Raw genomic sequence first — 12482 nt, forward strand, 5'->3', positions numbered from 1 at the left:
CGGGGCGCGCCTACCGAGGGCTCCTCCTCCCAGTGGCAGGCGGGGCGTGCAGAGCACCTACCGAGGGTTCCTCCTCCCAGTAGCAGGCGGGGCGCACAGGGTCTGCTTGCACGGCCAGCAGGTGGATGGCCCTCCCGGCCAGTCCCAGGAGCCGGGCGCGGATCTCCACGCAGCCCACACTCAGCGGCTGCAGGCTCCCCAGCTGCGCCAGTGCCCTGTGTGCCAGGGTGCGCTTCAGCGTGAACCATTGCTTTGAAAAGACAGACACGTTACAGCCACCACTGGGAGGGCAACCGCCCGCCCTGCCCAGGGGACCCAGCGAGCCCTCCCTCTGGTGTCCCTGTGGGTGGGGACAGTGGGGGCTCTGAAAAATACCCCCACCCCACCGGGTGCTGCATGCTCAGGGAGGGACTTGGGGGCTCTGGTTTGGGGGCCATAGACAGCTGCTCATATAACTTATTAGTGACCTTGGTTAAGGTTACAATCATATCACCAGTAACCTTAATTCAGAGCTCGCTGACAAACCAGTTTTAGGGCCGTCTCCGGTCCATTTATACCGATGTAAATTAATTTGAGTCATATTTCATGAAATCTAAGAAAATGCAAAATGGAAGAAGGTACATTTCCTTCAAAACATTCTACATATTCAACTTTTCTTTTTTTCATACCAAAATGGAGTCCACTTCTATTGTGCTCTGTAATACGCCTACGCATTATTAATACAAATAAATTAGTCAAAGCAAATTCATGAGTTGGGAAGGGCAGCTGTGGGTCATACCGGAAACAGCCCACAATGGAACCTTGATTTTATTAGCCAATTCAGTCCCCTCCAATGGCGAGACGACGCCCTTCTTCTGCAAGGCCCCCAGTGATAGAGGTCCCCGCAGGGAAGGCACTCAGATTCCCACAGCCGATCCGCACCACCAGGCGGGCCGCGATGGAGGCGGGTCCTGCTGGAATGGGCCCCCTTAGCTGCGCTGTGGCCCCCTCCACAGAGAACCTGTGACTAAGAGCACCCCGCAATTACCAGGCCAACGGAAGTGTAGTCGCCGGTGTTCTGCAGATACTTGGCCAGCAGCTTCTCCAGGGACCCCTGCTCACTCTGCGGCCCGTGGGCCTCCTCCCAGATGAACTGGAGCATGCCCAGAGCCATCTCCACGAGGCTGAGCTTGAGGTGCGCCAGCTTCCTCATCAGGGGCGTGTTGACATTCTGCACCTGAGGCGGTCGGGCATGTATCTGAGGCATGGACGCTTCTGGTGAGACTGAATCTACATCCACAGCTTGGACAAGGCTCAGCTGACATAATAAACTCATAATAAACTGCACAGATGCAAAACCTGACACATTTGATCACAAACACACCTGTGAAAGCATCACCCCCTGGAGACAGTGCAGTAGCCCTCACCCCCAAATGTCCTCGCGCCCCTGCGTGCTCCCTCCCAGTCACTCAGCTGCCTGCTGGCACCCGAGGTCAGTTTGCATTTTCCAGAACGGTCGGTCTTTCCGTCTGGTTCACTTCCCTCGGCAGGGTCACGGGCAGGCTCCCCCTCGAGGCTGCACTCATGCTCCCCTCCCCCACGGCCGGTGTCGCCGCACTGTGGATGTGCCCCTGTCTGCTTATCTATTCCATCGCCAGTTTGGGGGCTGCCACAGGTAAAACTGCTGCCAACATTCATGTGCAGAGGCTGGGTCCTGGGCAGGCCTATGTGTAGCTTTTATCCAACAGCCGAGCTTGCTTCCGCAGCAGGTGCGTCAGGCCACCTCCCACGGCAGCCACGGCGCTCAGGGCCCGCCTGTCCACACCCTTGCCCACATCTGGTGTGGTGGGTCTTTTACACTGTAGCTGTTTTAACAGGTGTGTGGTGGTTTCTAGATGGTTGCACTTCGCATGTCCCTAGCTGACTCATGATATTCGTCTGTCCGTGTGCTCGTTTACCATCCACGTATTTTCTGTGGGGGAAGCGCCTGTTAGGATATGTTGCTCGTGTTTTATTGGGTTGTTATTAACTTTGGAGAGTTCTTCGTCCATTCCAGATAAAGTCTCTATCAGGCAGAGGACGTGTGTTTTCTTCCTGCCTGTGGCTGGTCTTGTCATTCTCTTCAGAGTGTCTTCTGAAGGGAGGTCCAAGTTATCAGTTTGTCACTTTATGGCATAAATAAGAAACCCTCGCCAACCCTGAGGTCACAAAGGTGTTTCCTTATGTGTCCTTCTAGAAGCTTCACAGTTTCAGCCCTTAGGTTTAGCTGTGCAATCTCTTTGGAGGCGATTTTTACGTGTAGTGAGCTAAGAAGTGAAGGGGATTGTTTTGGAGGTGCATAATCCTTTCTTTGGCGAGCTGCCTCTGTGCCTTTGCTGACAATCACTTTCCTGGATGTGTGGGGTCCACACCTGGATTCCGCCTTGTTCCACTGACCACGTGTCTACTTTTACACGAAAGCCACGCCGTCTTGCCTCCTGGACCTCGCTGTACTAGCAAACCTCCAATTTCCTTCTTTTTCAAAGTTGTGTTGGCCACATTCGGTCTTTTGTATTCTCATATGAGTTTTAAAATCATTTTGTCATTTTCTCTAAAAAAGCCTGCAGTGACCTTGATCAGGAGTACAGATCATTTAGGGAGAGTCAGCATCTGAACAATGTTAAGTCCTCTGATCCACAAACGTGTTTCTCCATTTACTTAGGTCTTCTCAAATTTTTCTCTGTCATGTTGTGTAGTTCTCAGAGTATAAGCTTTCACATTTTTTGGGAAAAATTTCATTTTTAAATGCTTTCATAAATTTTTTTTTTTTTAAGATGGAGTCTCTCCCCATTGCCCAGGCTGGAGTGCAGTGGCGTGATCTTGGTTCACTGCAACCTTTACCTCCCAGTTTCAAGCGATTCTCCTGCCTCAGCCCCCTAATAGCTGGGATTACAGGTGTGCAGCACCACACCTGGCTAATTTTTTCTATCTTTAGATATAGGGTTTCACCATGTTGGCCAGGCTGGTCTTGAACTCCTGACCTCATGATCCTCCTGCCTCGGCCTCCCAAAGTGCTGGGATTACAGGCGTGAGCCACCGTCCCCAGCCTGTTTTAAAAATGTTAATATCTGATTGTTTCTAGCACGTAGAAATATACAGCCGACATCTGCATAGTGTTCTTCTATCCCGCAACCTTACTAAACTGAGTAGCTTTATTTTTGGGTAGATTGCACCTGACTGTGTATACAGACAATTATGTTACCTGTGAACAAAAACAGTTTCATTCCTTCCTTTCCAGTCTGGATGCTTTTCATTTCCTTTTCACCTTCATGTTTGCATAGGCCGGAACTCCCGTGTCAACACAGAACACAGGTGAGAAGGGGGCACGTCCTTGTCTTCATCCTTATCGAAAGGGGCACCGGTCTTTCCCCCATAATTGTGACTTCCCCAACCTGGTAAAACACATCTATGAACAAGTTAGAGTCTTTTATCAGGTTGAGGAAGATTTCCTATATTAATTGCTGCTAGGAGTGTTTATCGGGAACGGTGTTGAATTTTGTCAAATGCTTTTCCTGAATCCACAAAGATGATCATATGGCTTTCATTTGTTAGTTGTGAAAACATGGTGAAACAAATTAATTTTTGAATGTTAAACTATTCCGGGGTAACCTCAGCTTGCTTGTGATGTCTCACCCTTTTTATATGTTGTTGGATTTAATTTGCTAGAATTTTGTTCACAATGAATGCTGCTCAGTAGCTTTTTTTGTTGTTGTTTGTTTTGTTAATGTCTTTACCTTGTTTTGGTATCAAGGTAATATTTGTCTTACAGAAAAATTGGGATATAATCTCTCTTTTTCAATTTTCTAGAACACTTTGTGTAGAATTGGTATTTTTTTTTCTTTGATATTTGGCAGAATTCACTAGTAAAACCATCTGGGCTTGACATTTTCTTTGTGAGAATATTTTAATTACAAATTAAAATTTTAAAGTATATATAGTGCCACTCAGGCTCTCTTTCTCTTTGAGTGGGCTCTGGTAGTTCATGCTTTCAAGGAAGTTTTCCATTTCATCTAAGCTGGCAAATACGATTCCTTCATCATCTTCTCAATATCTGTCGAATCCACGGAGAAACTGCATCTCGCATTGCTGATGTTGGTAATTTATGTCACTTTTATTTTTCTGATCCGTCTGACTAGAAATTTTTCAATTTATTGATCTTTTCAAAGAACTAACTTTGGTCTCATCACTTTATAGTTTTCCTGTTTTCTATTCACGGATTCCACTCCGATCTTTAATGTTTATTCCGCTGCCTGTTTGGGAATGTAGTCTGCTCTTGGTGTACCTGTGTAAGGTGCAGGCTGAGGTGGCTGATTCGGATCCTGTCCCATTTCTCCTGTGGTGTTCAGTGCTGTAAATTTCCATCTCAGTATTGCATTGGCAACATCTTAAACATTTTGATAGGTGGTTTCTTCTTTTCATTCCCTTCAGTTCAAAATACTTTCCCTTTTGATTTCTTCTGTGGCCCACAGTTACTGTGATGTTTGCAATTTACTTCTCAAATCTTTGGCATTTCCCACATACGTAGTTTCCTGTTTTACTTTTTTAAATTGAGGTAAAATTCACATGAAATTAACCATTCAAAAACATACAATTCAGTGGTATTTACATCCACAACATTGTGCCACCATCATCTCTAACTCCAAAACATTTTCGTCACTCCAGCAAACCACCCCTCATCCTCCTCGCCCTGTTTCCACGGATGTATCTAACTTTGCTTCTGATTTCTAATTTAATTACATTGTGTCACCAGTACACGCTTTGCATGACTTAAATCTTTTAGATTTATTGAGACTTGTTTTATGGTCCAAAATGTGGTCTGTCTTGACGTGGTTCACATGCCGTGAAGAACACCTCATTCTGCTGCTGTCGGGCGAACATTTTATAAACACCTTTAGGTCATATTGGTTGGCAGTGTTGTTCCAATCTCCTAGTGATTTGCTGATTTTCTGGCTACTTGTTCTAGTAATACCATGAGAGAGGAACTGGAATCTGACTGTCGTTGTAAAGCTGCCTATTTCTCCACGGCAGTTTATCAGTTTTAGTTTCATTGATTGTGAGACTCTGTTATGAGGTCATGTCTGGACTTATATCCTCTTGACTGGTTGAGCCCTTTGCACTATAAAAGAAGCTTCTTTATCCTTGGTAACGTTCTGCTTTCTAAAATCGGCTGCATGTGATGTTAGCATAGGCCCCCCAGCTTTCTTTTGATCCGCGTTAGCATGGTATATATGTTTTTCCATTCTTCCACTTTTAACCTAGTTATGTCTTCATATTTAAAGTGGCTTTATTGTAGGTAGCCCATGGTCCGGTTTTGCTTTTTTATATAATCTGACAAATTCTTTTAACCGAGGGCATTTTGTTATTTAAATTTCATGTGATTATTCGTATGATTAGGTTTAAGGTTATCATCTTGCTGTTAGTTTGTCTCACCTATTCTTTATTCTTTCTTTTTTCTGCTTTCCTGTGAGATATACTTGTTAGGGTCCTTTCATGGCTTACGCAGCATACATCTGTATTCTGGGACTTCTGTGGCTGCTTTGGTGTTCAGAGTGTACGACATCCTTTCACGCAGAGCGTAGAAACATTGCATTTTCACATGTTATCGACTCTGTGGTACATTGTTAGTATTGTTTAAGCAGCCAATTATCTTTTAGAGTGACTTTTAGAATAAGAAACATTGGGTACACTTTCCCCTGCAGTTTATGTGTTTGAGGCTCTCCAGGCACCTGTGTGGACCCACACTTCCAGTGGGCATGGCTTCCTTCTGCCAGCAGGACGGACTCCAGGAGCTCCTGCAGGACAAGGCCACTGAGGACACGGTCCTTCAGCTTTTGAGTGTTTAGACAAACATCTTCATCTCACCTTCACTAACAATCATATTTTCTGGGTATAGAATTCCCAGTTGGGAGTGTTTCATCTCGGCCTCACAGCGGTCCCTGGGTTGGGCTCTCAGCTACAGTGCTTCCGTGGGAAGCTGCGCCACCCGCCTCTGTTGCTCTGCACATAAACACGCAGTGCTCTCTGGCTGATGCTCAGGTGCTCTTCTTATCACTGGGGTTAAACCGTTTGGTTAGAGTGTGTTTTTATATAGTTTTATTCCTCTTTATAGTTCTTGTGTTTGGGATTCATTCAGCTTCTTGGATCTGTGAGTCTGTATTTATTTTTATCAAATCTGGAAGGTTTTCAGTCATTTTTCAAACGATTCTACTCCTCTTCTCCCAGGATTCCAGTTACACCTGGATTTGTGAATTTAAAACTGTTCCTTGACTCATTGTCTGTTAACTTTAATTTCTGTTCTTTTAAATTTCATTATCTCTTCATTTAAAAAATTGTCTGTTGCTATGTCTCTAAGTTCTCCGACCTTTTCTTCTGCCACTGCTGTCATCCACCCCACCTGGTGCCTTCTTCACCTCCCGTGTTGCAGTTTTCACCCTGGAAGTTTGGTTTTTGTCTTCCTTTTATATCTTCAACATTTCTACTTAACTTTCTGAACATATAGAAGAGTTATAACAACTTGTCTTCCAATTATAACATCTGTGCCCACTGATCAGTTTCCTTTTGATTGATGAATTATTCCCTCCGTTATGAGTCATGTTTTCCTGCTTTTCTATATAGCGGTTTTTTATTGGTTGCCCGACATTTGGGCTTTGTTTTCCTTTGGGGTCTGGTGAGCATTTCTGCATTCCTCTTCAGGCCTGGGCTCCAATCCGAGACAGTTATGCTCTCAAAGGAAATAGGTCCTTTCAGGTCTTCTTCTTAGGGTCTCTCGGCAGGTCTAGAGCAGGGCTCCCCCAGGCCTGCGTACCCTTGACTGAGGCAAGGCCCTGTGTCTACTCTGCCAGATGCCCCAGGGATCATGAGGTTTTCCAACCTGGCTGGTGGAGCTGGTGCTGTTCCCATCCTGCTTCCTAGAACCCTTTTGGGTGGTTCTTTCCCAGCAGGGGGTAGCTTCCACTTAAGAATGTACTGATCAGTCCTCAGCAGGACACTCTGGGGCCTCCTGCAAAAGTCTTGGGGTTTTCTCTCGGTGTGGCCACCCCTCCCCAGGGCTCTGTCCCATGAGTGGCAGTGCCTGGCTCTCCCTGGGTTCTCGGCTCCATCCTGTGACTCAGGTCACCAGCGGACTCCACCTGAGCAGCCGCGATGAGCTCAGACCTCACCTCAGGGACCACTGCCTGTCATCGCCGGCGTCTAGCATTCTGAAAGTCTTCGTTTCATACCCTGTTTGTTTTTTCGCTATTTCAGACAGTGGGGAGTATCTGGTCCCTGTTACTCGATTTCAGCTAGAAGCGGAAGTCAGCTGGCTTGTAAGGTAAGTTACAGTGGGGAGTATGTGCCAGTGGGAGTGACCAAATGCGCACAAGGACGGGGCACCTGCTTACGTCGTGAAGTGACAGCAAGGCCTGGATGCTCTGGAACCTCTCTTCTTCCTCAGCCACGGCGCTCTGCGCCAGGCCATACGCTTCCAAGTAATACGCAGTTTTTTGTTCTTCATCTTTCTCGTTCTGGGCACGTAACCTTGATAGGACATAAGAATGGAATTTGGAACACAAGTGTCAAAACATGATGCTATTATTACTAAATGTTTAACATGTCATTTTCTATAATTACACTGTCTATTTTACTAGTACTTAAAATGATGTCTTAAAATAGCTTACATGTAAAGACATTCTCAATATGTCTTAAAGGTTTAAGACGCTGAAATAATGCAGTATGTACAGGGTATTGTGGTTGTGAAAATTAAATCTGCACTTGAAGGAGAAGTGCTGAAGCAATTCCACAGGATCAGCTTGAATCAGCTGGCTGCGTTTGATTGGCTAACTGAAGTTCTGGAAGGACGTGTCCCACACCCACAATAACAGACGTGGCTCAGGTCAGACCTCGTGGGTGGGGTTGCGCTTTCCTGGCACAGGCTTCTGAATGCCCACATTGGGCCCACTGTGTCGAGATGCTTATGTGTGGACAAGCATGGGGGAGCCCCAGGTTGGGGGCAAGGCAGTGGACAGGGCGAGGGAAGCTTTACCAGGACAGGGGTGGCTGGCATCAGGGTTGTGCCTGGGCTGCGCACGTGTGACCTGGGCCTGGGCATGTGTGTGCAATGAGCGTGTGCCTGTGGCTGGTGGGGGTGGGCTGTGCTGTATGTCTGTGTGTGTCTGCTGAGGGCTGGAGCAGGGCCCAATGAGGGTGTCCCCAAGGGAGGTGTGGCAGCCGCAGGGCTGAGGCCAGGAAGAGGCCCTGTCAGGAGCAATGGGGGCTCCTCAGAGGGAGGGCTGGGCATGTGATCAGAATGTGGGGGTGAGGTGGCAGCCAGTAGCTTGCCAGGGGAGGGGCCTGTGGACCCTGAGGGGGTGCAGCTGGGGTGAGCAGGCCCCGAAGGCAGGATGGCGCAGGGCATGTTGTGTGTGGGAGAAGCGGTGGCTCCATGCCGGGGCGCAGAGGCGGCCTGACCTCTTGATCTTCGCACGCTCTAGTTTGACATCAACACAATTCTCTTTGTAGCCACAGTCGATAAACCTTCTCTCAATATCCAACAAGCTGTCGTCCATCTCTTTCAGCAGCAGTGAGCACTCTGTGGGTTCCCTGACTGCAGACTCCTGTGCAACTCTGACCCGCAGACTCAGGCACCTGAAGGGGGGTCGGTTTGAGGCCTGCGTCAGAAACCCCAGGGCCGTGACGGGGCTCGCGGCTGTACTGCTGCTGTTCTCCTGGTGTTCATCCAGGGATACTAGAAGAAATGCTTTCGGGGCGTTACTCCAAAATCAGACACCGTACGGGCCTCACTCTGTGATCATGGGCAATAAAGTCAGAAACTAACAAGCCCCACCCCAGGCACAGTATCCACGTGGAAATCTGAAGGCCCTCTCGTACGTGACTCACCAGTGGAACAAAAACCCATGCTGACCCTGTGGGCTGTTCACACGTGGCAGCTGCAGGGCAAAGGGCAAGGTTGGGAGGGGGGCAGAGAGCACAGCCACGAGGCCTCGGCCTCCCCACCCCGCCCCGAGCAGCCACAGCAGAGCCCTGGGCGGCCCTCTCGCCGCTGCAGAAAAAGCTCCACAAAGATGAAGCAGAAACAAGGAAGCCTGAGTCACACAAAAACCCCTGTTGCTGGGTCTGTAAACCAACGCCAGCTCCTTGAAAAGGTCCACTGGGCTGGAGCTTCCAGTTCCAATTTGGAAGAGACGATGTTGCCATCCAGGTCAACATGGCAAAACCCCGTCTCTACTAAAAATACAAAAATTAGCCAAGTGTGGTGGCAGGTGCCTGTAATCTCAGCTACTCGGGAGGCTGAGGCAGGAGAATCACTTGAGCCAGGGAGTTGGAGGTCACAGTGTGCTGAGATCGTGCCACTGCAATGCAGCCTGGTGACAGAGGGAGATTCTGTCTTAAAAAAACAAAAAGAAAAGAAGAGATGGCTTTGATAAACGGCACCAAGGGAGGCGTGCCTGTGACAAGAGCTTTGTGAAAGAGAACACATGCTCTACAAATTTAGAGACACACACAGACTTGGAGGAAAAGGTTTCTTAGGCCCTTCCCAAGGCCCTGAATCCACCTTTCTAAGCCAAACAGATGGGATGGACGGTCCGTTTCTCAGGGAAAGCCTGAAGCAGCTCAGGAAACTTCTGGAGCATTCTGGAGCTGCACAGAAAGCTATGAGTATGTGAGCCCATTACTTGGGTCTCTGTGAGTATGTGAGCCCATTACTTGGGTCTCTGTGAGTATGTGGGCCCGTTACGTGGGTCTCTGTATGTGGCCCCGTTACGTGGGTCTCTGTGAGTATGTGGGCCCGTTACGTGGGTCTCTGTATGTGGCCCCGTTACGTGGGTCTCTGTGAGTATGTGGGCCTGTTACGTGGGTCTCTGTGAGTACGTGGGCCCATTATGTGGGTCTCTGTATGTGGCCCCGTTACGTGGGTCTCTGTGAGTATGTGGGCCCGTTACGTGGGTCTCTGTGAGTACGTGGGCCCATTATGTGGGTCTCTGTATGTGGCCCCGTTACGTGGGTCTCTGAACTCACACAGGCGTTCACATGAACGAAGTGTTTCTCACAAAACGTTACCTGGCTTCTAGGTCTGTGATCATGAATTCTAACAACGGCATTCGGTTTGGTCTTTCCTTCTTGAGAATCTTGAGGGCACTGATGAGCTTCTGAAATATGTGGCACACCTGAGGACGGGTGGGTGGATACGGGTGTGTTGTCAGCAGTCTGCCGGGCAGAGCTCTGTGGACGCCCCTTCCCTCCACCGAGTACCTTGCCCAGTGCCTGACATGCGGTCCCAGGTCCCCGGGCCTCTCACCGTAGCTTCTTGTCCTGAGTGTTCCATGGACAAGAGCGTCTCTGCCAGGGTCAGCGTGGAATTGTACCAGAACTCCTCGTTTCCGCCCAGGTGCTGGGCCTGTGCAATCATTCTCTTGGCTTGTCCATAGTTCTTCTCCTTGTTGGCCAGCTGTGCCAGGAGGAACAGGCACTGGGCCTCTGCACAAGGCTCATCCAGCTCCTGAAGGAGAGAGACCCAGAGGTGCGTGGGTCCCACTACAGGCGTGTGCAGGCAGGGAGACAGGGCAGGCAGAGAGAACGAAGAGGGAGACAGAGGCATCGGGCGAGAGAGAGGCAGGGCCGCTCTGGCAGCAGAAGGGTGGGGCCCACGTCTTCCCTCGCGCTCCCCAGCTGCGGCTCCTCTGGTGGGATGCCCTTCCTCCCTGCCGTCCCGCGTTCCCCTACTCCACAGGCTTCTCCGGAGGCCACAGTCAGCACCTGCGGCAGCTCGTGAGCACATCGAGTTGCATTTAATTCTATTTCAATGATGAGCTGACAGCAGAATCAGCGTTACTGAGGCGCTGCCCCACCTGGCTCGTCTTTAGGGGGATTTGCCTCCCCCTTCCCCTGGGCAGCAGGAAGCTTCATCCCTGGAGCCTCCTGGGCTCCTGCTGGCCCCATCCTGGCCACATCTTCAAGGAGCTCCTGCTTGGGGCAAAAGGCTTTGTGGCAATCGCACCTGGACACCGATGCCCAGAGCACTCAGAGGCTCCTGGAGCTCAGCCAGCCCGTCCGGGGCCTGCTGCCAGGGGGCTGGGCAGCCACACGATCCGTGGCAGAAACAGGGCAGTGTGTGTAAGGACAGAGGGGCGCTGGCCAGAGGGCGAGGTGAGGACGGGAGCAGCGGCGGGGAGAAGGCAGCGTCCTGTCCCAGGCATCACTTTCCGGCCAAACAAGATGCCCTGTGTGCTCATTTGGACCTGTGCAGGTCCCTCCCAGGTGCAGATGCAGGGACAGAGGGGAGGGTGGCTGACGAGCTAGGGCTGCCCGCCAGCGAGCAGGTGTGCCAGTTGCTGAGGGTGCCATGCATTGAAGATGCCCATGCATTCAGGAAGAGAGGGGGCTGTGGCCACCAGGGAGCCTGCATGCACCAGGGCATGGCTGTGACCGCCAAAGATGGCATGGGCAAGACCTGGGTCTGTAGCAGCCTCGTGGGCAGTCAGGTGGCCTGACGGTAGGCAGGTGGGCGCATGGGGTCTGTGGAAGGGCATTCTTGGCCTAGCCAAGCCTGGAAGGGGGGTGCAGTGCTCTGAGGCCAGAAGAGGGGAGGCCCTGTGTGGCTGGGCCCAGAGACCAGGCCCAGTAAGGGCCCACAGCACCGGTCACCTGCAGGGCCTGTTCGTGACGGCTGCAGTGGGCCCATGGCCAGAGACAGGGCTGGCGGAAGCTTCCACATGGAGAAGAGGAGAGTGCGGAGGTGGGACAGGGCTTGGTTGGGGCTGGGGAGCGCCCAGAAGGCAGGGAGAGGAGAGGGTGGGTGGCACGCGGGGCCTGAGGGTGAGGATGATGCCAGGCTTTGGCGCCTACACCTGAGTGGGAGGGGCAGAGCCCTGTCCCGAGGAGTGGACAGCACGGGACAGTCACAGCCCCTGGGGCAGTTGTTCCCATCCCAGAGGCCTCCGAGGCCAGCGGGGGTCTGAGTGTTGAGGCCACAAAGGGAGAGCCTGGGGCAGGGCTGGACCCCCGAGAGATGAGGACACCAGGTGGGTGGGCCTGAGAGGGAGCAGGGAGGCAGAGAGCATGAGGGAGGGGTGCCACCAGTAGGAAGGAGAGAGCCCCATGGAGGAGGGACCAGGGCGGCAAGGGCAGGTGCGGCCTACGCGCTCCCATCATGGGCTTCGGGAGCAGGTTCAGGTGCTCGGGGGTGGCTGGGCTGCACTGGCCAAGGGTGAGGTGGGCCTGGAGGGGAGGGCAGTGCACGAAGGCAGACTTTCTGCAGTGTGGACGTGGCTGAGAAGCCAGGTGAGCTCCCAGGAGCTCTTCCACACCTCAGCTCCCTCTGGTCCCAGCAGAGGCTGGCTCTCTACTGTGGATGTGGCCAAAAGAACGCTACACCCACCAGAATCCCTTCCCCAGCTGTCCAGGGCGTTCTCAGGCCCTTCCTCAGACAAGCTCAATCTTGACTCTGGTGTGTACACACCCATCTC

At 51.0% G+C, this 12482-nt stretch overlaps 1 protein-coding gene across 6 annotated transcripts in view; it reads right to left on the bottom strand.

Annotated features, from left to right (window-relative positions):
• CFAP46 (cilia and flagella associated protein 46) overlaps positions 1-12482 on the bottom strand; it is a 123004-nt gene that overhangs the window by 31501 nt on the left and 79021 nt on the right. For all 6 annotated transcript variants that reach the window (XM_037733135.1, XM_017513566.2, XM_017513568.2 and 3 more), the window contains exons 32-37: positions 10316-10516; positions 10078-10184; positions 8467-8643; positions 7401-7536; positions 1028-1216; positions 62-250 (exon numbers count right to left, since the gene is read on the bottom strand). In XM_037733135.1, the coding sequence (XP_037589063.1) occupies positions 62-250; positions 1028-1216; positions 7401-7536; positions 8467-8643; positions 10078-10184; positions 10316-10516 (999 nt within the window). The remainder of the gene's footprint in view (positions 1-61; positions 251-1027; positions 1217-7400; positions 7537-8466; positions 8644-10077; positions 10185-10315; positions 10517-12482) is intronic.

The sequence above is a fragment of the Cebus imitator genome, unplaced genomic scaffold (genome assembly GCF_001604975.1).
Source record: "Cebus imitator isolate Cc_AM_T3 unplaced genomic scaffold, Cebus_imitator-1.0 Scaffold495, whole genome shotgun sequence".
Lineage (NCBI taxonomy): Eukaryota > Metazoa > Chordata > Mammalia > Primates > Cebidae > Cebus > Cebus imitator.